Source organism: Hermetia illucens, chromosome 2 (assembly GCF_905115235.1).
Source record: "Hermetia illucens chromosome 2, iHerIll2.2.curated.20191125, whole genome shotgun sequence".
Classification (NCBI taxonomy): Eukaryota; Metazoa; Arthropoda; class Insecta; order Diptera; family Stratiomyidae; genus Hermetia; species Hermetia illucens.
In genome coordinates this window covers 147,645,350-147,671,560 of record NC_051850.1, presented here as the reverse complement: position 1 = coordinate 147,671,560, position 26,211 = coordinate 147,645,350, and the positions used below count along the sequence as shown (strand labels likewise).

The 26,211-nt window shown below is 41.8% G+C and overlaps 1 protein-coding gene across 7 annotated transcripts in view; it reads left to right on the top strand.

The window, feature by feature from the left end:
- Positions 1-26,211, top strand: part of LOC119650257 (DNA-binding protein D-ETS-3) — a 204,446-nt gene that overhangs the window by 131,187 nt on the left and 47,048 nt on the right. For all 7 annotated transcript variants that reach the window (XM_038052856.1, XM_038052855.1, XM_038052858.1 and 4 more), the window contains 2 exons: positions 5,686-5,763; positions 23,514-23,561. In XM_038052856.1, the coding sequence (XP_037908784.1) occupies positions 5,686-5,763; positions 23,514-23,561 (126 nt within the window). The remainder of the gene's footprint in view (positions 1-5,685; positions 5,764-23,513; positions 23,562-26,211) is intronic.

Here is a 26,211-nt window from a genome sequence, read left to right as displayed (position 1 = left end):
TTAAAGCTGCTTGACTATCAAAATAGGTTCCACCACCAATAGAAATAACATATGCAGCTCTATTGATCTTATGAACCTGCTGAATTTAGTCTGATGCCGACCCCTCCCACAGCTGACCTGTTGGTGGAGAGTCTGCCTAATCCCTAAAAGCATGTAGCCGCTCAACGATCATTTCTCTTCTTCAGTCATTTCAACAGAATATATAAATCGGGAGATTATATGGTCCACAGGCACCAGAACGATTGCCAATTGTTTTCCAAATAAGTGCACAACAGTATAATTGACTATCTTTTTAAGCGAAGATAAGCTTTCTCCTCTAAACAAATTGCAAGCCAGAAGCTAGGCACTTCAGGTGTGAATGGTGTTGTGTATATATAATATTTTGAAGCACGACATAGACAGTCTACATCAATTTGAACTACTACAATTTTGTTACTAATAATAGAATTTCCACCAAACTTTCCTACTTTTATCCGATATCGGTATGGGGGCAGACATAGGCACCATATCAGGGTTTGCCTAATAACCCCTCCATTTCATCCATTCGATACCACACACGACCATATTTGGTGGAAAAAATGTACATCCCTCTTTTGCATGTACATATATGTGCATATAGTGACCCCTTTTGGATTCAACCTAAACTAATATTACGCTCTAGATACGTGCAAACTCACATCCCTAAGATGTACACCAAGCTTCATGTCAACAGATGTAACCATTTCCGAGAAAAGTATATGCGACAAACAAATCAATAGACGGTGTTCCACAAAGCTCCCTCTTTAGGCCACGAATATAAGGGAATATAACGTGAAATCGATTTTTCCTTTATCCTGCTCAGAAAAAGGTCGGTAGATTCACAAACTTAACCTTGTCATCAGAAAATATCTGGAAAAAAAGCAAGGGAAGATTAAATATTATATAATCCAGCTACCCAAAGGACATGGAAGATAGCGCCAGTAACTCTACAAATTTAAGTTGGACCCATCACCTGATTATCCAAACTGGAGTCCCAGACGACTTAGAACACGCGTTCTCCCACAGACCAAGATTCATGAAAGGAAGAGAAACCCAGAGAAAATTCCTAGTAACGGCAAATCTGCTGCGGAGCTTGCTGGCATGTCAGAAAAATTACGATGTGGTCATCAAACGTAAGCTGCGAAAAGCAGAACAGACAAGCAAAGCGTAGTAACGAATGCCGCAGAAAGGAGACCTAACTAGAATGAGCGAACTTGGCTCTGCGATATGATACGTTATGATGATTAAGTCAAAGGCGGTACCACACAGTAGCGTGTCCCGGTCAGTTTTGTTTGAAGATTTCCACCTCCACCAAAAAAACGACAGACAAACAAATATACAGCAAACCGATTACCGTTACCGTTGATTTACACAAAACTTTTATAAAAATAAGGTAGATTTAAAATGACTTGAATACCAACCATGGGCCATAGCTATCAGTTCCCAGCAATGTGTTTTCACAACCACCATGATTTTCCGAGATACTTGCACCCTTTCCCAACTGTTCTAGGGCCATGTAATTCTAGAGTAACCTCCTTGCCGGTCATGCAGACTTTAGCTGATTCCACTTTTCGTCCACATTGTTGGCTTTTTGATACTAACTTCTTAGAATATGGCGTTTTAATATTTTGACATACAATGGAGTCCGTTTTTGCATCCTGGAGCTTTACAACTTTCAACCTAGGGTCTGATATTCCCGATACTTATTTGGAGTGAGGCAAAGCATTGCAGTTATGCAGCAAAGTCGTCTCTGGAACTATTCGAACCGCTAACTACTATAGCCCGGTTTTCCCGTTCACTCCTCTGGAGAGTAAACGACATCCTCACAGTCTCAGTTTTCAATGAGGCTGTACTTCTACTTCATTATCAGCATACTTAATACTGTCTAGTTGTGGATAAAATCCGGCTCAATAGGTTGAAATGGGTTTGTTACTTAATCGGTAGGAATGAGGATGATCCAGCCCAAAAAGTGGGACGAAAGGGCAACATCTATGGTAGAAAAAGAAGACGATGCACACCCTGCCTAAAATGGATAGCGTAGGCCAATAAGCCAGGCAGCTTTTAGGGATATCGAATTGGTCGACCTCGGCGCATAACCGGGATGTAAGGAGTTCCTTATTAAGACAGACCTAGACTGGATACCGGTTGTTACGCCGTTGATGATGATAATACTTGATGCCGTGCACGAGATAAGCATACAGCAGCGGAACAGCACAGGGGCGAATAGAAACACCCTCGACGACTGAGATTCGATCCCGTTGTAACGAGATCGAAAAGTTGGCGCTGAAACACCCCAATCACCCCACACATTATAGCCTGATGGACTGATATTGTCACACAAGACCCAGTCTTTCATAGCTTTGGCTGATCTTACATAAGTCGTTGCCACCACCGCGTTCCTAACTGATATGCAAATTGACATCATCGGAAGACCACTCTTCCCCAAAATACGCGTGACTGCAGATGGCCCACAGGATCCATTCTCATCAATCTTACATAGTAAAGCGATTTACTCAGACGTGGCTACCTCAAAAGCAGTTTATTTAGTCGCCTAGTAAGTGGTGCTTTGGGAGAAATAGATATATTGCGAATACTTTGGGTCATTCGTTGAGGACTAGCTTCCAATTCCACCAATGAGATTTATTCCCGATAGGGTCTATGAACATTTTTTCCTAAACTAGAAGTTTGCATTAGCGCGCCTAGGATTGCTCCTGGTCGCAATCATCAAAATGACAGTTTTGTTGGCTGCACATTTTAGATTTGTTCTTATGAGTGGCTGACATGGTCTTTTTTTTATAAGAGAAAGTAAGTCAGGCTCCACGTAGTTCCTTTGATAAAAAAAAAGTTAGTCGAAACCATGTGCTGCAAATATACCCCAAGAAATACTAAGAAAGCTAAATTGTTTTTGATAATTACTGATAAGCCATACTTGCGACAAACTCGAGGTTCATCTTTTGTTATTTCGATACTGCACTTTGTTCCATTGTGTTAACATTCTTTTGATTCTTCAAACAACAAACCCTTTCCTCACAAACTAAACTAAATAAAGCGCTTTTCCAGGGCTTAATATTCCAATTTTCAGGGTTTATTTCTTTGAGGGCATTTTACGCTTAAATTGAATCCCTTTCCTTGATTAGCTGGGTCATATGCACCATCGCCAGCACGGTCACTAATATGTGTTAGTAAATTGAATAATCGTATTAGTCTTGTTGAGATTCGGCGCTTCGTTCGTATCGATAGCAACAGCACCGCCTCAGCATCCAACCGGAAAGTTAGTATTAGCATTTGCTTTTTGATTTTCTATGGAAAACCTTAAATACTTACTATTCAACAATGGTAAAAAATGGTCTCCCATTGGTAACATTCCCATGAAAAAACTACCCCTCAGATTGATATAGTTTTCACTCCTACGTAAAGAGGCTGATATACTTCCTTCCACCAATGAGGTGAATTTTCTTTCTAATCTAGGAGTTCTACTTCCAAATCGAATTACGCAATCGTCTCATCATTTTATCTGTCATTTCCCTTAGTTAATCTGATAAGCGATTCCCTATTCTGTACCGCAAGTTCAAGTTTTGTCAATAATTATTCTAGGATTTTCCGAGAGAGGCAGTTAATTCCGGAGATGACCTCTTAATTTTTACAGTGCCCTTTCATCTATTTCTTATTGTAGCCGCGTTTTTCCTCCTTTCTTCATGTATAAATTTGACTACCCCTTTTCATACCATTTCATTCTTTTCAGTAAGGCTAAAAACATAGTGCTTAGCGGCAGGCAAAGGGTTCACAGTACCAACCCTCCCACGCAATCTGATATGCATTTGACAGACAAATAGGCAAACAACAGTGAGAGAATCATGGTATTGCCCACGTACGCCCGGAGTCTACTAATGTCGCCTTCCTAACGACGTTCTTAAGCACCAGGTTCAATCCTCAGTCCATTGAGCTGTATTTCACTGTTTTTCAGGAGCTGATGTTTGGCCACTCCGGGAACTTTATTGAGCTTTATACTATATACAGTTGTCTGTTGACACACGATCTCCATTTAGATCATCCAAATAACCAAGGGCTAAATCTATGAAATCGTCAAATGAATAGCTAATAATGTTATCTTCCTTATATAGGAATTCTTTGAGGTCTACAGTGTCATCTCATTTGAACATGATACTTAACCTGTTTGTACACCCTGCATGTTTCGAAGCTGGGAACAAATAGAGCTTACAACTTAGTGTTTGCTGCTGGGGTAATCAATCAATTTTTGGTCAGTATCGCTCGTTTTATCATGTAGTCTATGCCTCTCCATTATACCCTTCATTAGCAAACTCCAATTTAGCGTTAAAATCTCCCTTTGATATCTTCATGTAATTGAGGTAGCCTATCAAAAGTATTGTCCACATGGACTTCCTCTCAATGTGGATTACGAACATTCCTATAGTAATATGTCTGAATGCAGCCCCAAATCTTTTGGGTGTGATCCATTCGACGTTATCTTCACTTACCGGCAATTCCATTTATATGAGTGTGGGAATATACACTGAACACCCCCTAAAGTAGTTCTCGTAATGCACTGGTTCATCAAAGGTACCCCACATTCAAGGATACAAACAAGTAGACCACTTTAAGATGCCGACGTCCTTGATCCTTGATTTGTCCAATCCGAGGCTGTTTCTTGAGTTCCCATAAAATATCTTTTTCGGGCCAGGTAGACCCGCGTGGTTACTTTTTGAGACAAGGAAAATGTTGTAAACGTGGAATGATAGTTACAATGGCGACTTCACCGGATTTTTACCCGACAATATACCAGACCACGGGCTTTTGCACCATTTGACTACTCTGACAATATCCTAATTTCGAGGCTTGCGACTTTGTAAAGTGCTACCTTTGTAGCTTCCCTATTGCCTTCGGTAAAATATGTGAAAATATGCATAGTACTTCAAATATCGTATTGCATATTCATATGTATATACGTACGTAGAATCCGGCATTTAAGAAAAATTCATTTAAATTTTGTGGAGTTTATTTCCAGAAAGGAATTTATACTTGAAGCAGCAAAGTTTAGAATGAATAGGATGAAACTGCCTTCCTCATGCACCTATAGTTCTGTGAATCCTTTCAAATCGCATCTAAACCTATTTTGCCAAAGATGTAAAGCGAACAGCTCCAGAACAACAAATACGTAAAATTCAACAAAGTAATACATCAATGCGGAACAATATTCCAGCAATAAAATGCCACCATTCTCATGTCTTCAATGTCGCCACCCTGCTAGATTATACCAGGCATTAATAATGAATTCAATTCTGTAGCCACTGTGCACGGAATGAGCAAACAAATGAATGACCCACCCGGAATAAGCTTTCAGAGATTTTTATTATGCCGGACCTCCCCTTAAAAAGGGCAGTAATTGTAATTCTTCGTACCAAATCCCTCTACTGGGCTTCCTTTTTCCTGATGAAAATAACGAACGTAACCCCAAAAAAGCAATAAAGTATTTATTTGTACAGTATGAAACCAATCAAAAGCGTTTGCAATAAAATGATTACGGTAGATATCATGATATCAAAGAAACTTTTGTTTACATGACTTAATCAATTTTTTAAAAAAATATCCTTAAATACCGAAATTTGAACCAAATATTGATAAGGTCTATGTTTTTCTTTAATTTTACAGGATACGGCTCAAATGCACTGAGCACAGTTAGTGTGGGAAAATCATCATTAGATCCACATTCGCATCTTCGACAACCAGGTAAAGATTAAAATAAGTGTAGATATACCCAGAAAGGACCTTCACACACTATGTATATAATTAAAAAAAAAATTGATATATTTTATTTCCCACTTTTCCGCAAAGTGAAGTACTCAATGGCAGAGTATAACCTATTGTGAAAATAAATTTGAGGTATAATCCAAAAGGAAGCGAATTTCTTTAATTATTTTACAAGCGATAGTCCTTACTTACTTCACTAGCCAACCTTTCATTTATAATAGCTTCCTGTATAAATTGGTTGTTTCTAACTTGATACATAATAGGTTTTAAAATATGGCCTACGAAGTTACTCGTATTGACCTGTTTGCACCGCTTCTAACAATATCTTGCATACGCAATGTCATCAGTAGTTTATCAATTATAAAAACGGATGACATTCGGTTGAAAATGACGTTCGACAAGGAAGACCTTCCACATCAACTGATGACATAGCCCGTGTTACTACGAAGTGATTTCCAAGAGCTATATTGAAAGGAATTCGCAGGAAAAGGATAATATTACTGCAAGAAAATCCTTGGTCTCTAGGCCACGACAATGAATCCAATTCGAGAGTTTTGAGTGAAAAATCGAATCACTATTTCCCCTCATTGTGGTTGTTCATTGTGGCCCTGATTTTAAAGAACAAAGAGGTATTCCACCACTGCACACTGCCTCTTTTTCATTTATCATAGTTTGCTCCAGTATAATCGACTGGACTTTCTATAATATATCGTCACCATACCTGATGGCGAAGATCAAAGACATTTTCAAGGAAAGAAATTCACGACTTATGCTGAGATTATTACCGAACCGAATGCCCATTTTACAGTCCTTGACCAATTCTAGATAGAAACTGTACCCAAGAACAAAAACGCTTTTACGGGAAAAAATGATTTTTCTCTGGTAATGCCCTGTATTTTTCATTCCATGTGACACTTCATCTGCTAGGCCTTTCCGGATGATGGAATGTGATGCTTTTCCATGAACCGTAGTCGTAATCTGCTCAACAATGTGATTACGCCATGTCTCTACTTCGGTTGTTAGGCTGTTAATTCCTTTAGTGTTTGATTAACCTTTTACCTCAACTGTTTAGCTCAGTCTGGAGGGTTTGTTGATTTGCCTTGCAATACTTACTACTTACCATCAATTTAGTGATTCTGTGCAACAACGGTTTCAAACTGAAGTTTAAAAATACTAAGTAGCGTTGTCCCCCTTGCTCTAACTTTGTTGCAAATGACGATCTGTCCAACTTGAAATCAGGTTCTGGTTCGCTTTTTTCAAGTATATTATAGTGTTAAACGTATACACCCATGTTCAACTCTTAAGGCTTGTAAAACTCTGGTTTCCCACTTTTAATTCAAACCTTCGAATGACCTCTCTAAATTTGACTTCAATGCCGTTCTTAAAATCTCCCGAGTTATGACTAATATCTTTCATAAGAGACATTATCGCGTTTGCCAGACGTATCAGTGTGTCACCCATCGTAACTGACGCTCCAGGTGCCTCCTCACTTGGCAGCCGACATAATATATGATTTGGCCCTTGGTGGAGTATAGTGCATCAACCACAGCTATGAGCCATCGCTCACAGTTACCTGAAATGCCCCACGACTTTGCGAAACGTTCGCACTCCTCCTATATTGTTCTGAGCCAAATGTTTTGGGGGGACCCACTCGTCGGCCATCTTGGGAGAGTGGATTCCACTGCATGGCATAGACCGTAATGCAATTGTCGCCCCCCATTACTATGTAACCTATCCACTGCCAATTCCGTCTTCCGTCGCATACGAGTTGTTCGTTTGAGATGAGTGTCAGACCAGCGTACTCCGATGATACGACGCAGACGAATGCTTGGAACTTTTGAGTAACATTGGAGGTTACTTCCCATGTGCTACTCTCATATAGCAACACAGAAAGAACACTAGCACAGAATGGTCTTAACTTGATGTTAGTCTTGAGATAACTGCATTTCTAGATTTTAGACAGGGCAGCAAAAGCGAATCTAGCATTGCTATTGCGTCGGAAAACATCTAGTTCGGTGTCACCGTTGGCAGAAACCACGTTTCCTAGTTATACAAATTGATCGATGCTTTTGATGCTCTGCCCATTAACACAGATAGGAAGAGTGTATTGACCTGTCATACTGAGAACTTTGGTTTTGTTGGTGTTTATCTTTAGTCCAACTCTACTTGCCTCTCTCTCCATATCCAGAACCATTTGGCCAAGTTCCATGACCTGGTGGAAGAGTAAAAAGATGTCATCAGCGTAGCCGAAGTTTTTGAGGAAAGATGTCATCGTCTATTGAATTGTGACAGGATGCGCCAACGCCGGACTCCGCTATGGACCTCAAAATCCCCCGAGATTTTATCTCGGTGCGGCACGTGACATTTTGCACCATCATATATCGCCCTGCTAAATAAATTTCGCCAAAATATTACCCCCTAGTCCCTCTTAAAATTTTGATAGTAGTTTTGACAATTTAGCAATTTAGCAACACCCATTGCGATCTAAAAGGAAGGCATCTCTGCGGAACAAAACAATTACAGACTTATCTCCCTAACCTTTCCAACCTGGAAAAACTTTTTGAGAGGACCTAGACAACAGGGACTTGTCCAGCACTATAATCTCAAAAATATTCATAATAACTGATTCGGAATCTCTTACAAATAACGAATGCAACATGCACTGAGCTACCTTCACGACACTGTCATTTCTAGACGCAACGTCAACAATAAACCAACCGTAACGTGTGCACTTGATCTAGAAAACAGTTCTTGTCTCCGAATGCACAAACAAACTTATAGACGAACTTATCCAAAAATATAATAACTTCCCAATTGTGGTTATCAGAATTGAGACCAAACGTGGAGAACAAATTTTCCAATCTCCAACGATTCATTTTAGGGCCCACCTTATGTAAAATTGACCACTTGTATGATCCAGCTGTCGTTCGGCAGTGGAAAACCTCACTTTTGCAAATAGACGGCAAATACCCTAAGTAACCTTCCTGAGAATATCGATGAGAATTGAGCTGTCATCAAAAATTCTACTTTCTCGGGTACTAGGCAGAGATCCTGGCACGTTTCGAAGAGGCGTCATAATATCCTGGGTGACTGCGGAACCGTGGAAGAGGATTGATGAACGGAAGGGGTTGAATGATCTATTGACTTGCTCGAACTCAGACATCAAGCGAAGTTGCAGGAAATTCAGTATAATGTACGCCGTGACAAAATGGATTTTGCTATTATGCTGGCCAGGGAAACGGAAAATGCCGCAGAACGCAATGATTTCAGAAGTTTATACCGCATCACGAAAGAAATTGCACGTGGTTACAAATCTTTGGATGGTTTGAAGTGCTGGGTGTTATCAGTAAGGCGACGCGAAAATAGGTTTAGCGCCAGCCAAACTGACTCTCTATAAGATCCTTCATAATATCCATAATCTGTTAAGGAGCACCTAAGGTTAGCTAAAAAGTTTGCAGGCTAACATAGAAATTGTTTTGATAAAATTTGATTTTATTATACAATATAGTTGCCTTCGAGGGCGATAGAACGATTATAGCGTTCGTACAATTTTTCGATACCATTTTTATAGTAAGATTTGTCTTTAGCCTCAAAATAGGCCTTAGTTTCGGCGATCACCTCTTCATCCGCGCTAAATTTCTTTCCAGCGAGCATTCTTTAGAGGTCTGAGAACAGAAAAAAGTCGCTGGGGGCCAGGAATAGAGAACACGGTGGATGCGGAAGCAATTCGAAGCCCAATTCATGCAATTTTCCCATCATTGATTTCTGGAACGGTGCATTGTCTTGATGAAAGAGCACTTTCTTTTGCTTCTGCGATTTCATACTTCAAACGCTCCAATAAAGCTACATAATAGTCGCTGTTGATACTCTTTCCCTTCTCAAAATAGTTGATGAATATTATACCATGCGCATCCCAAAATACTGATGCCATAGCCTTGCCAGTCGACCGTTATTTTTTTGCGCGCTTTGGAGTTGATTCACCACGTGCAGTCCATTCAGATGACGTTCGTTTTGATACTGGCGTGAAATAATGAAGCCATGTTTCGTCCATTGTTACATATCAACGCATAAATTCGGGTATTTATGGGGAAAGAGCTTCAAACACTGCTCAGAATCGTCAACTCGTTGTCGTTTTTGGTCGACTGTGAACTGGCACGGCACCCATTTTGACCAAAAGCTTTCGCATACGCAAACATTCATGCACGATATGTCCAACACGTTCCTTCGATATCTCTAGAACCTCAGCTATCTCGATCAACTTCACTTTGCGCTCATCAAAAATTATTTTATGGACTTTTTTGATGTTTTCGTCGATAACAGCCTTTTTGAGGCTGCGTGCATCGTCCTCGGGTCTCATTTCGCTTCGTTTAAACTTGGCCAACCACTTTTTAATGGTTGATTTTTCTGGTGTAAACTCCAAATAATGTTTATCAAGCCAAGCCTTGCTTTCAACAGTATTTTTTTTTTGCCAAGAAACAATGCTTTATTAACACACAAAATTTCTTTTCATCCATTTTTTTTCAAACTAACGAAAGTTGCTTCACTCAAAATGTTCTATCCCACAAACGAATACTCCGAAGCTGTCAAATGTATACACGTGTCGTTTGAAGATTCGGGTTAACTAAAAATCATATGAATTTAATACTAATGGCGCCGATTGTGTGTTAGCCTACGAAATTGTCAACCCATTTGGTATGTCCGTGGATAACCGTGTTATGACTAAATGCGAAGCATTCGAAGGCCACTTGAGTTTTGCTATAATATTTATGGATTTTCAATACTTTAAATTTCGAGTGATGTTACTTATAATTTTTTAAAGCGATTTTTGTAACAATAACGATACAAAAATAACACAATAACTTTAAATAACTCCTACCTTTAAATCTAATTTTTAAACTTTAAGATACTTCTACTCCCCTGAATCTTGGGAATGGACTTGATGTGTCATTGAAAAAGAAATATTGACTTAGGGTCAATACTAACCCCACGCGTCCGCCTGGACGGCAATAAGCAATCAGCTGCAAAAGATCAATAAGAAAAGCAAATATTTGAAATGTCCTGGCCAGAGAGAATTTTCTCCGCTCCTGATTCTCCAGTCAATATTGATCTGAAGCGAATTTACCTACTGATAAGACATCTGACAATAAAAAAGCAGAATTGACACCCTTCGATGCGTGAAAGCCCAAGTCCAAATGGCAATACATGTAATTTACAAGGAATGGGAAATGTATACATGACCATATGGATATGATCACATTCGTATATATGTTACACGAGAATGAAGGAAAAAAATCACTTTGTCAGTCATGTGAAAGTAAATTACCTGCTCCTACTTTCACGCATCATTTCATCCCTTCTTGTAGCCGATTTAGTTGAAAGACTACCGCTTTATTCCAGTGAAAGGAAAATAGCCTCTATTCAAATTCAATGGGAGTTCTTTCAAAAAAGTCCTACATTTTTATCAGCATGCTTAACACTTTTCCACAAGTTTTTACAACTTCACTAGATATTCAGTACTTGCCACATGCCATGTATGTGCTTTGGAACCGTGTATCATCATCATCAATGATGACTTATCTGAAAGGGATGGTTTTACACTTGTATCGCAATTTGCACATCCTTTTATCCTTTCATGCTGGGGATGCTCTATTTGAGACGAATCCTTGTAATCGTCTCAGATGCGTATGGAGTGACAGTAAATCGCACCCTTTTATCGTCTTTTAGAGCATGTCGTAGCCAGAAATTCAGTTGGTGTTAATAAGGAGTGCTCTCGAATCAGAATGTTGGATGGATGGAATGGGAATTTGGTTTTTGCTTTTCATGGGAAAGATGCAAAGTGGCTTTCTTTGGATTTACAAGTGCCTTCTGAAATTTACGATTTGGAATTTGATTTGAAAATTGAAGCGTCAATATTAAGTTCCTAAGGAATCTATTCACTATAACCCCTCAGGGGTCGTTAGCGATTTTTAAACGGGTCGCTTACGATACGGGGTGTGACGTCCCCGAGGTGCCCGAGTAAGTAGTTCTGCCCCCTAGCTGACAGTATACCTGCGTCCTAGGTAGTAGCCTCGAGAAAGCTTCTCGGTGAAGAGCGAACCGCGAATGACCGGTACACGTCGGTACACACTGGGAGTCTCCGGAGCCGTCAACAACTCTCTGTCGGCGTCGACGGGGTGATGTGAGCGTAGCTCTGCCTTCGGGACCCTGGTCGGGAAGTGTGCATTGAACCGGTGTTAGTAGACCGCGTTGCCCCGAGCGAGCGCTGATCCGTCCGTGAATTCCGGGATCGGCTAAGCGTAGGTCAGGCCTCAGGGAACAGGGGAAAAAGCGTAAAGAGGACGACGTGCCTGAAGGAGACTTTGTCGAAGTAGTCGCCAAGGCGCAAAAAAAGAAGGCGAAAAAGGATAAAAAGAAACAACGGACTCCGTCGCCAGAGACACGTCTGTCCAAAAACAAGGAGGCTGCCAACCCAAAGCCAGTAGCGGAAAAAACGAGGAAACGAAGAAGGACTAGACCGTCGGCTCTGCTCATTAAGCCGACGGAAGGCAAGACATTTGCGGAAGCCCTTAGTGAAATCCGCTACAGGATGAAACCCGAGGAGAACGGAGCAGAGGTGTCTTCGATACGGAAAACGAGGAGTGGTGGAGTTCTCGTCGAACTGGGCCCAAAGACGACCAGCAAGAGCACGTTCTGCGAAGCGGTCAAGGGGCTATTGGGGGAGAAGGCTCTTGTTTCCAGCCTAGAACCCATGTGCTCTCTAGAAATACGGGATCTTGACTGCCTCACAGAAAAGTTCGAAGTAGAGGAGGCGCTAAAGCGTGAGTGTCCAGAGGTAACCAATGCCCGGGTAGGTATTACCTCTGTAAATGCTCGAGGCCAAAAACTTGCCGTGGTGGATGTCCCCGAGCAATATGCGAGGAAACTCCTTAACAGCGGGAGAATCAAAATCGGATGGGTAGTATGCAGGGTACGAATGCGGATAGTCCCCACCAAGTGCTACAGGTGTCTGGACTATGGACACACGTCAGCAGCTTGCAAGGGTCCAGACAGGAGGGCAGCATGCCGGAGATGCGGCCAAGCGGGTCATCAAGCGAAGACTTGCAAGGAAAGCGAGAGTTGTCTTCTCTGCAGGGATCGTGGCGCGTCTGGCGAAAGCGTCGCACACACTGCGGGCTCGGGACGGTGTCCAATCTTCAGGGCGGAATTGGAGAGGGCTAGGGTGCGAACGCCATGATCCGCATTTTGCAAATTAACATGCACCGGAGTGCAACCGCTCACCAGTTGCTAGCACAGTTCGCTGCGGAAGTAAATGCTGATCTAGTGCTGATTAGCGAGCAATATCGAAACAAGGACCCGTCCTCATGGTATCTCGACTTATCGGGCACCGCTGCCATCTGGGTTCGGGACGGCGTTCGACTTCGTGTTCTTGCCGAAGGCCGGGGGGACGGATTTGTCTGGATCCGGTGTTTAGGGATAACGTTTTTTAGCGTTTACCTGACGCCGAATGAGTCGATTCCGGACTTTCGGCGCCGGCTTAATGCTCTGGAGGACGCCGTTTCGAGCACGGAGGGACGAATCCTGGTTGGCGGTGATTTTAATGCCAGGGCTCTTGAATGGGGCATGCCTCAATCAGACTCCAGAGGGAAACGGATTCTGGAAATGGCGGCGAGAACCGGGCTCGTAGTTTTAAACACCGGATCCACGCCAACGTTTCGGCGCCCAGGTTGTGAAGGAAGCATTCCCGACATCACTTTTGCGTCGGAATCTCTGGCATCATCGGTGGACGGGTGGCGAGTCCTAGAAGACTTCTCGGCAAGTGATCATCAGTACATTGCGTTCGAAGTGTTTGACGCTACTTGCCGGCGAGCACCAACACGACGTTCCCCCTGCGTGTGGAATGTCGCGAAGGTGAACATCGGAAGGTTCGTCGAAGCTCTTGGAGCAGGTCGGGCCGCGCTGGGGGGCACTCCGGGGGGTGGTGGTGTCGCAGCTGACACCGTCGTAAATTCAATGATGAACCTGATAACGACGGCGTGTGAGGCTTCCATGCCCCGGAGAGGCCCCAGGCGCGACAAGCCTTCTATGTACTGGTGGACGGCGGAAATTGCCGACCTACGAAATTACGACCTGATGACATCCCGGCGGAAGTTTACAAACTGGTGTTCCGCCAACGGCCAGAATTGCTGCTCGAAGCGTTCAACGCGTGCTTGAAGGAGGGCATTTTTCCTTGTCGCTGGAAAGTGGCCAGACTCGCGTTGATCAGTAAGGGTAAAGGAGACCCGGAGCTCCCGTCTGCATACCGACCGCTGTGTATGCTTGACACGGCCGGAAAAGTGCTCGAGAAGCTCATCAGGGGTAGACTCGCTGAAGCGATCCGTGCTGCCGGGGACTTATCCGCAAGGCAGTTCGGGTTTAGAACAGGGAAATCTACAGTGGATGCTGTTATGGAGGTCGTAGATGCGTTTAATCGAGCCGGGGCACACAGCCGCCGATCTCGACGGATAGTGCTCCTCATAACGCTTGATGTCAGAAATGCCTTCAATTCCGTAAGATGGACAGATATGCTAGGCACACTAGAGAACTCCTTTCACTTCTTCTTCTTTTTCTTCACATGCCAAGCTATCTCTTGCGGATATTGAGGGATTATCTGAAAGACCGCTCCCTGTTCTATGAGACGCTAGAGGGCCAGAGGAGGATGGAAATCACGTCGGGAGTAGCGCAGGGATCCATCCTAGGGCCGGACCTCTGGAACGCTTCCTACGATAGTCTGCTGAGACTCGATATGCCTGAAGAGTCGCGCCTGGTCGGTTATGCAGACGACGATGCGGCACTTGTTGCCGGACGCACTGTTGAACAGGCGCAAAGCAGACTTGGCATATTGATGCGACGGGTAAGCGGATGGATGACTGCTCGCGGTTTCAACCTTGCGCTGGAAAAAACCGAAGTAGTCATCCTGACCAGAAGGAGAATCCCGACCTTGCGTCCCATATCGATCGGCGAGTTGACTATAGAGTCAAAACCAGTGATTAAATACCTTGGTTTAATGCTCGACTCGAAGATGAGCTTCTTCGAGCAAATCAAAGCAGCAGCGGACAGGGCTGCAGCAGGAGTCGCGGCCTTGAGTCGGCTAATGGCGAATGTCGGCGGCCCTATATCAACTAGGAGACGTCTCCTCATGGGAGCAACGCAGTCGGTCCTTCTCTATGGTGCGGAGGTATGGGCTGATGCCCTTGACAAGGAGGTGCATCGTAAACGCCTCGCTCAAATGCAGAGGCGGGGAGCTTTGCGAGTGGCGTCTGCTTATCGCACGGTCTCCGAACCGGCTGTGATGGTGATTGCGGGAGTGATCCCCGTTGCCCTCCTTGCCAAGGAGCGCAAAGCTATCTACCGCCGTAAGAGCGAAAACTTAAGAGAAGTGGTTGCCCGTGAAGAACGTCAACGCACCCTTAACGAGTGGCAACTTTCTTGGCAAAATGAGCCAAGGGGCAGGTGGACTGCGCGGCTCATCGACAAATTAGATCCGTGGTTGAACAGAAAGCACGGTGAGATTGATTACTTCCTTACCCAACTTCTAAGTGGGCATGGAGGTTTTCAGTCTTACCTGCACAGGGTTGGGAAGGCGCGATCTCTTGATTGTGTGTTCTGCAATAGAGTGGCGGATGACGCTGAACACACCTTTTTCTCTTGCGAGAGGTGGGACGGCCTCCGCCAGCAGCTTTATGTAGACACAGGGGAGCTCTCTCCAGATAACATTGTGCGAGAGATGCTGAAGAGCGCTGGCAGCTGGAATCGTATTGCGCATTATGTTCGGGCTCTTCTTACTACGAAGAAGATTGAACTCGACCGGCAGAGGGATCGGACGGAAAGGGGTTCCCTGAACTAACAACTCCCTTCCTCCCCTCCCCTCCCGTTGGTGAAGGGAATTCCCTGACTTGAAGGCTCCCAAAGCCGGGAGAGCGGGAGGGCTAGCCCGAAGTAATGTGTCAAACGGTTCCAGGCTAGTTCTCTGATGACAGGGAGGTCTTTAGTTGGTAGTCCGCCAGCGTGCTGTTGCGGGAGTCCAACACTCTGTGCGTAAACGCATTCACCTACCCTACTCCCAAAAAAAAAAAAAAAAAACTATAACAAATATGAAACCTGCTATTTTTATAGTGTTATTAAATTCTTCAAATGAAACTTTCTTGGGAATAACATCTCAAGTTGGTATAATTTAACAAACTTTATAAAACCTTCATCTTAACTAAAAGCTTCTCTGATTACATCTCAGAATATTAAATGAAAAGTCCATTTTAGAACTGAAACTTTAATGGTAGATTTTTTTCTTTTTACGACCTAACCATTTGTCTCTTTTGGGCACTGGACCAAAAAGCTAATTAAAACGCAATTAGCACGTCTTCTCCCTTGGTACATTGTGATGTGGATCATTTTTAATGAATTTTGTTATGGATTCACACCGTAAAAGAAGGGAGAAATCATACTAGGGGACGCCATTGGAAACAATAAACACTCTCAAAATTGTAAGGATACAAAGCAATGGCCTCTAGATGCAGGAGTGTGAATTTAACACTGCCGCCTGCTAATGGGAATGTATACAATGAATGTAGTGAATTCTGTCATACTTAGGTCATATTATGTCCGAATCGTCTCGCATTTTATTTTCTTTGTTGCGAATATTCTTTGATTCATTATGTTAGGAAGATATGGGAAATAGAAAAAGACAATAATGTAACCTCATTCCTTCTCATAATCTGCCAACGTTTTTGTGCCATTAAATCAAAGTACTTAGTATATCATTCAGCTAAGGAGATGTTCTTGGAGAGCTTATGAAGAGTTCTCTCAATAACCTCCATATTTCAGAAATTCATAAAAATTATATCCTCAAACAGAATAAAATTCTAACAAACAGCAGTATGAAAACGCTAGCAAGGCTCTCAAATACATATGCATTGCCAAAGTTTGATTTGAAGGGAGCGGGAACTCAATCCTCAAACCTACGTGGAGGAACCTAGACAGAAGCCTAGAAATCTGAACCAAATTGATTACCCCCCGGCAGACCAGATAAAATATTAAAAATTACCGCGTTGCGATTTCTAGTCGAACTACAAAATCCCACCATCATTGAAAAAATAGCGGTAGGAACCTTCATTAGCTTAAGGCAAACTATGGTAACTCCGCACCTGCGATCAGGTAAATGCTTTATGCGTAACTGGATCAGAATCATTGTTGAACTTTCCAAGACTAAGAAAGAAAACAGCACAGATGCGAAAAGCTTAATAAAGAAATGAAATGCTACTGTCATCCTACCCTGGTCGTAATTCTCTGTTTAAATTACCTTCCTATCTTAAAAAGTTTCCAGATCAGTGGATCATTGAGCGAAGTTTTAAAATACATCAAAAGTTGAGTTGACTCGCCACTTTCGCCGTTCTTATGTCTTGAACTGGTAAAGAATAGCATCCCCGACAATGTGACAGCTTCCTTCAAAATGAATTGTCCACTGTCAACCAATCTTCATTCTGGGTTCCTCCAATCCTATTTACTTCTATTCACTGTTGGAACTACTTGGTTGGAACAATCCCACCAGAAGGCACCTCTACTTCTGTCTTTGCTTAGGGGGAACGAGAAGTTCCTCAATCTCCTTGTGCATCCCTTATTTCAAAACAGATGTTCACTATCCAAATCTTGAAGAGGATGCATCCATTTTTTGCTGAATTTGGCTATCGCAAAGACGATTTCAATGACCATAATTAAGAATTTTCACCTAATATCTATCTTACCGTGCTGCGAAGCTCTCATCACCTATTATTCCAACCCGTCTGATCTGCTTCTTAGTCACGTACTTTTTCCTCCGAAAGACCAATACTCTTATTCTTGAATTCCGACCAATTCTGCTGATTTCAAAGCTCTTCTGTCCCCTGTGAAATCAACAGAAAAAAAATCTGAACGGAATATTTTGTAGTCCAACATTCACAACTCACGTAGCTCCCTTAAGCTATATTCAGTATTTACTTTATAACCAATTATTCTTAGTATGTAAATTATCATATTCTCATCCTTTCCTCCTCAATTTGGGTCTCGGTTCTGCTATATTTTCGATGACTCCTCCTCTTAGACCTCTCTTTAGTTCAATTACTCATCAACAATCATGCTGGTTCCCGATGATCTTCCAAGCTTCTTTTGGCTAAATACTTTGTACATCTTCCCTGATATACTATTCTTGTTGGGCTGACTTGGGCTGATTTCAAACTCCTCGGAAGGTATATTAAAGGCTAATTAAACTTGTCTTTGTGACCAAATACCACAATTCGCGGTATGAACTGTCTATCTTCTACAATGATCTTCCGAACTGTTATTTCAGCAGTTCATGAGTTCCTCCTATCGAAACTCGCTGCACTCAGCTTTCCTCCGTTAAATATCCATCTTTCTAATCAGCCCTACACAGCATAATTTAATGGCTGCACATTTCATAATGTTTTTCCTTCCAAAGGGTATCACAGGCTTCTGAGCAAAGCCGTAGAAAGAAAATCCAATCCCGGGGTGAAAATTATCCGAATTTGTAGCGAACATTGTGCAGCCCCTCTTATTATCACTAGTTTTCACCGAAATCGCTGTTTCGAACGCTCTAAAAAACTCTGATCCCGAAAGGAATCCCCTTCTTTCCACCCCGCTCTTGGCAGGTTTGAGGTGCGTTAGTACTTCTTTTTTTCATAAACGACCTTCTCTCTTCCACCTCCACCAGTACTTGTGAACTGTGTCCTAACCCAAAAAAGTGGGCACTTCTTCTTCTTTAAAAGCTCAATGGGTCCAATTAACCCTTAGTCTTCAAAATAGAAACATCAGACTAATGCTTTCCGCCCGGGTTCGAATCCCGCTTAGCCATGAATGTTTATATTTCCCTTTGTGCTATCCCGCTGTTGCAGGTCTTCCACTTTTAAAGCATCAAGTACGATATCATCAAAAATCAAATACGAAAAAGAGACTGTTTGGATGACCTATACTCCACCAAGCGTGGAAAGGAGGCATGCATGCATAATAATATTAATAACCGCTGGCTCAACAATCCAATTGGATCAGGACATTGAAGTGTGATAGAGCGTCCGGCGTGTTCGCATTGACAGAATTAATGTCCGAACAAATAAACAGATTCTACCTTCTTTTTTGTCAATGATTTTCGTTTATTTTCCCGAATACGTATTTCGCCAGCAACTTGCTGCCTTCCTCATCGGAATTCCGCAAAATCATTGAGAAAAAGAGAAGTAGAATCTGTTTATTTGTTCGGACATGTGTTAGAGCACTCCATTCAAGACCGCAACGGTACACTGCAGTACACTGTAGAAGATAATGTGATCAGTATTGCGCTAACCCGAGATATTACCCTGATTTGACTAAGATGCTCATTTACAGCTGAGTCGATTGGTATCCGACATCCAATCACGATAAGAAATCCCTCTGTCACCATTGAGATTTGAATTGCGCTCTAACCACTTGAGCCATCCGGACACTGCATGCATACTTGAAGACATCTCTTCTAGGCATTTCGCTCTTTAGATCACATCCTCCACTTTGAAAATTTCAGCAGTACTTTACGTGCCTTATCTACCAAGGTTTTCCTGTCATTTGCATGGCTTTCGCACTGTTTATCTGTTAGTTGTAATCACACTTTTCTAAGATACAGTTCGGCTAATAACGCACTGTTGAAGCAGTTAAATACATATAAAATGTAAGCAACCCCTAAGTCCACTACCGCCACTACCAAATGCGAACGCAATTTGTACAATTCAACCCTTCTACCAAATAGGAGAAATGCTAAAAAAAAAGTTGGCAAAATCTCAGTTCATCCCACGAAGTTTCCTTGTATCCATAATGCTGTTTGCAGACCGATTTTCAAATAGGACATGATCGATTTGATCCCGAAGGTTTCACTGATTGCCGGTACATTGTGTCGGATCCAGAAGTGTGGCAAATTGAAGGCTGAAAGTCTTCGGAAGTGAAATAAAGCATTCGCCTTGTTAAAAGGGAATCTATGATTGCCGATTGCCGCAAATATTGTAATTACGATTTCGAAATTTCAAACCATAAAAGAAAGTGCAGGTGTTCACCAATCTCTCGTCTTGGATGTTAACAGTAGATTCCGAGCAGCGTAAGAGGCAAAAGGGAAATTATCTCCACGATCAATGGATTCAAACGGGGTACGGCTACTAGGCTTGACTCCCTCCCCGAGAAACTGTTCATCGCAGCCCCTTCAGTCTCTGCAGAGCTGTTCCTTTTTCTGATCCATAAATCTTAGAATAGCTAGATCCTTCCCAGTAATTGAATGAATAAATAAAAAACCTCATTCTATAGATAACACTATGCCTTCTTGCTACCGATGATATTCTCCATGCGGCCTTGTCCAGGGAACGTGGACTGATGACACCTGTTTTTCTCTCACCGAACCATGGAAAAAGAAGCAAGCATCGTCAGACTAAAGATAAACATAAACAAAACACAAGTTCTCACTCTCTTCCTATTTGCATTAACAGGCACCATATTGAGCGGATAGATCAGCGTCTATCTTGGTACCGTTGTTTCTACCGACTGTGGCACCTAGGCTGATGTGAGAAACAAATCCACTGTTTTCTATAAAATTTGAAAATTCAGATATCTCAACAGCAACATCAAGCTCAAAAAACCAAAAAAGGACTAACGGCTTCGTCCAGGGCAGTGGCAACTCTTCAGACGCTGCCTCAGCTTTGCCCTGGGAGCAGCTTGACCGAAAGTGGCAACACGTGGAAAAACGCTCCTTTACGTCATCGCAAAAACACGACAAGGTTGCGAATTTTATTGAACTAAACCGCCAGTTGTTTTAGTCTAAGCTAGAATAAAGCTGGGTAGTTGTTTAGGATATGCGATGCGTGGAACCTGTTGCCACTTTCGGTCACACTGCTCCCAAGGTAGAGGTGAGACAACATCTGAAGAGTTGCCTCTGCCCGGGACGAAGCCATTAGTCCTTTTTTGGTTTTTGATTTTTCAATGCTTGGGTGCTATGCCCCAAACTAGGGATCTGTGGACCAAAAAACGTGGTAGTAAGTTACTCCCCATTTGGTCCGGTCCACCATCATGCGGATGTGGGCTTAGGATCCCGCATATTCCTAAATATCAAGCTGCTGAGTCGGAGGCGGGGCCGAATAGTTTGCTGGTTACATTGTTAGTTATGCTATGTAACGACCGAGAATCACATGACGCAAAACAATAGAGGCGGAGAGAAACCTTCTCGGAAAGACCTTTGGAGAGGATAGAATTAGCCGTAATCCTAACCTCTATTTCAACTAATCTCTTTTTAAAACTTTATCGTAACCTTCGTATAAACTCTGCTACCTCGATATTATCAATCGTGCACTCAGAATTCCACTGTTAAACAGCATTGATATCTCTCCCGAAATTACAACTGCTTTGTATTTTAAGGTATCCTGCCCGCTGTGCTTCCTAAAACTTCCTTACCTGCGTTGAATATGGATCGCAAAATTGTGTAAGTTAATTGCCCAATTGCATTCAAGGATACGTCAAAAGGCGCCGCGAAAGTATTATATATACGGTTACCATTACCCCTAAAAGCAACATGCAAACGAAGACACTCATACGTCAGATTATGATTCCTTTCGAGGCCTATTTCAGCGTTGATCTTACTTTGCACATCCAGAAGACAGCTCCTAGATCTACTGCTGATCACCATATGCCAGTTAGCTGACACCCATCTGACTTTGTGTTCGAAAGATGTACCGCCAATGACGAGGCGATGCAAGTGGCAGAAATCCTCATCCCAATCATATGATTAAGGTCAAAACACTGACGTATTCGAAGACCTATGACTCGTCCATTAACACATATCGATGCATAAATTCGGGTTTTTTATGGAGGAAGAGCTTCAAACACTGATCAGAATCGTCTACCCATTGTTGTTTTTTAATTGGCGTCAAAGTTGAAGCCACAAAATTATAGACAAAGCATTTCATTTGCCAAATCCAGGAAATTATCGCAAAATATTTCCAAGTTTCTCTATTTTCAGTCCTTTAAGTTGTGGGAGTAGACTACAGTGAATGATAAATTTGCATTTGACATAAAGGTCGCAGTCCTCGCATGACTGAACCCCCAAACCAACACCACTTCTATTCCAAGAAACCTTGAGCTGGAAACACATTCGAAAAACCCTCTTGCACCCACTACTAAAAACAGTTCATTCAACAAAAAGTGGTAACTAATATTCGTTCATTTCCAACCGTTTCAAAGATATAAAATCCTATCCTTGATGAAGCATTTCAGCAAAAATCTAGGCTACCCTCAATTGACCTCAATAGACTCCTTCAACGTATTACAGACAGTAGCAGTTGATTACAAGCTTAAAACGCTTGCAGTTTGCATTCACTCCCTGGAATGCTTCAACCCCTTCAAATTTTTTTCTTCCTCGGTCTACCGCTCACTCCACCTCAATGAATAAAAATGTTTCAAATTATGAACGGTCCTTGAGTTTCCTGCAGCATTTCGACAAATATACTCTCACCAGATTCGACAGCAATGAGGATCACAATTACGTCGTGCTTATGAACATCATTCATAGAATTATTCGAAGAAACAAATGCAATGCAATGGGAACGAAGGCACAAGGACAAATGGAGGGCTGAACACAGTTTCTCAGTTTCTAGAATTGAAATTCAGTCGTTTCCATTAGAGATGTAATAACAATAGCACGCGGCCTTACTTTATTCTCGAATCAACCGTAACTCAATGCTTGATATGAACACATCCATATTCGAGGTAAAGGCGAAGCAACAAAAAACTAGGAGAAAACCGCTCAGACGCCCTTAACTGTGTAACCGAAAGTGCGCGAAGCCCGAAACCTTTATCCTGAATAATGCATTTCAAGTGTGTTTTTCGCGTCGAGTGTCCTTCAAGTGATATTTGTTCGTCGAGTTTATTATTAAATATTGTTCCAGAGTCTTGACAAGTGGGTGTAGGGATTTCAAATTCATCCTGACTGCAATACACAAGCAGTCGTAGCCCCATTTCAGCGCTACGAAGGTTTCAATGTTACATTGCATTGTACAGGATCCTTACGACATATTTTAAAAACATTTCGAAAATGTTTCTGTGATTGTTTCGATTTTTTCACATTCAAATTGAACGTAAAATGGAATGAAATAATGTAGTTCAATGGTAAGATGTTGGCAAACAAAAGTCCTTTTGGCACGCACCCGGCTCACTTTTAACCCGTGCATGGTATTCTTAGGGACTCACCAGGGATAAGTACGAATGCATGTAGATTAGCTTTAAATAGTGGAAACAATAATACTTCAAGAGGGACTCTAACGATCGATTTGGGACATTATTAAAGTTGGGATGATTGAAAGGGGTAGTTTTAGTGGCGACAAAGCGAGCGAGTCCAAATTTATTTAAAATAAACATTGGCGCGGTGAAGCAAAAGGTGACTATTAAAATAACAATAATTGGTCATTGTACACGGGTCACTTCAATTATATATGATTGAAATGTTCAGGTTTATGACAAGAGTATTTTATCCTCAAAACGAGCGATGCAAAACAATCATAACTTTTATACAACAAATTTCCATTTGAGTGGAAATATATCGCTTTGAATTTCGGCATGCATGACTGTCTTAATTTGAATTTCCCTCCTGACACCCTCCTTTATAATTTAATTCTGTGAAAACTAAGCCGAATTTCATTTTATCATTTCAGATCCATATCAAGTTTTTGGCCCAACGAGTAGTCGATTAGCAAGTTCAGGTAAGTCACCATACATACACCCTTTCCACCATATATAGGTAAGACTTCGACTATCCATGCTCTGAAATTAAAATTTATTGCATTTTTCCACCCGGCCCACTCGAAAGGATCAAAAGATATACAAAGACGGGCAGGTGAGACTGCTATTATTCTAATCACTTTGCTCGCGAGAGGGTTGAATTCCTTCCCGGGACTGCAAAACTAGTTCGCCCACTTCACAAATCGCTTTATCCATATTCATATCGGTTCCCATCCATTATCATATCATTACAAAAGTCAATCACGCAATCTTTGTACACCTTAGACATTTTGATTTTCGGAACTAAAGTGCGTGAAGCACTGATTATATCTTTCTCGCCCACAAATGTGGCACGTTTCTTCAGGGATGACTTGGCACCATGAACAAGGCACCCTGTCATTGTTTGTTCTACACTGAATGGCATAAACATAGAGCCACATGGAAAAAAATTACGTTTCGAACCCTCTAGAGTAGTAGTGAACTAGCGTATATACGGGCAAATATCTAAATGATACTGAGATTCTCCACAAACGTTTTTCTATCTATTAAAATCGGTTTGACATTATCTTCCATAATAGTACCCTTAACCCACATGAACTCCACAATAAAGCTATGATACATATTTTGTGTCTTTCATAAGAAAGTTTCCGCTTATAGACGCCTACACGGGTATAGTAAGCTCCTTCGATTTCGCATGTGGCAAAGGGTGTGTAGATGAATATGTTATGTACGTGTACATATCCTTTGTAACAATCATTTCCATTTTAAAAGCCTTGTCAAGATTTTTTTGATCGACACGTGTACATATGTACAAGGAAGGGCAATATGTTTCTTGAATGTTAATAATATTTTCTTTGTTATTTCACCATTACAATCAAAATACGTGCAAGAACCGTTGACGTCCTTGCTGACACCATATATTGACTACAATATGATTCGAAGATAAAGTCGCAGGGGAAGATTGTTGTAAGAAAAAAATAGAAATCATTGCAAACTTTTTCTCGGCCTACTATATATATGCATATTTGATCCAGGAGACATGTCTCCATGCGGAGTACTTCTTTCATATTGGAATTTAAAGCAATAATAGCTGTCATCCCTACTTATTTCGATTTAAAACAGAAACTTTCCTCTGCGAGGAGAGAATTGTCACAACCAAAATTTTTAAATTCTGATATAGAAAGCAGACAATTTCTACTTCACTACGTTGGAAAATAACGAAACCTCTTTCTGCAGCAAAGGTCTCATTGCCTAGGTATCTTGATGTATTGACAAGAAATTTCGGCTGAAAGAAGATTCTAGGGAGTCTGGTGTAGTTTGGATGGATGTCAAGTTTTTGGATATACTATTTTATAACACCTAATCTTCTCCGACCGGTTAAAGATACGTTAAACCTTGAAATTTCAGAAACCAGGAATTCTGACACGCGTTCTCCAGCTTTCATAACAATATCACAAGCTAATATCAAAATTTGAATTCCGGTTTGTCATGGATGTTTGCGCCCGTCTTTATGCTGTCTCGCCGTCGTAGACTGCCGAATGCGCTCAAATCTAATTAGGTATCTCTGCAGATTGCGATGATATCTTCGTTCTACTATACCTTTAGCTACCGCGGACTGTATGTGTAGGTTGTTGCTCTTCTTGCTGATTTAGCCTCTTTTATATGCTCTCGTGTGTGGACTAGTCGCTCAGTCTGTCCTATAAAAACCATGTCTGGAATCCTGTATACACCGTTCTTTTCGAAACTCTCCTTTTTGTCTTTAACCAATTGTACCAATTATATGTTTAGGTAACCCGAAATCCCCGTTTTTGCAGTACCTTTTAATTTTATGCGTCAAGTCCGAGTAGATCCAATCCACTATAATGTCCCTGTTGTTCCCGTTTCTCTTGACTGTGTCGGGAACGTAGCTCGTTTCCTTTTGCCTCCTCTTCTCGTTGAGCGGTGTTGGGATCATCCAGTGGATCATGAAATTGTACGCCGCCATCATGTGGTGAAAATTGTGGTTTGAGGTGTATGTGATGATTGGTTGTGTTTGGGTTGGCTTCCTATAAATCTCGAATTCAACATGCCCTCGATTCCAGGTAATTTTTTAATCCAGGAAAAGTATCTCCCCTTCTTTTTCGACCTCCAAAATCGTTCCTGCTTCTTCCATTTTAATGATTGCCAGTGCATTTTGGACATATCTGATTCAGAATCTCATAAGTGTGCCGGCTCCACGAGTTAATTCTCCAGATCCTCCATAAATATCATGCTTAGCAGCGATGAGAGGTGTTGCCCATCGTTGTCCTGGATGCTGTTTTATTAAAATGGATTTCTGAATGTAAAATAAGACTCACTGATGCATGTGAAACCCAGTATTATGCATAGTTTGGCGATCTTTCTCCATGCAGTTTTCATGTGACGTAACCCACTTTTCAAATAAGTATAGGGGCTTCCTAAATTGGTACGTTTAGGAACATCACTTCTACGTAGAAGAATAATAGTATGTCACCATTTTGTATCCATCCCTGCTGTTACCCACTGCGCGTTTTGCTATTTTTAAGCTTAACCTTTTTACTTCTTCCAAGAGCCACTTTGCAATATTTTGGGCCGGCGAATTCGTTTCTGCTATTATCTCTCACACCTCATTGC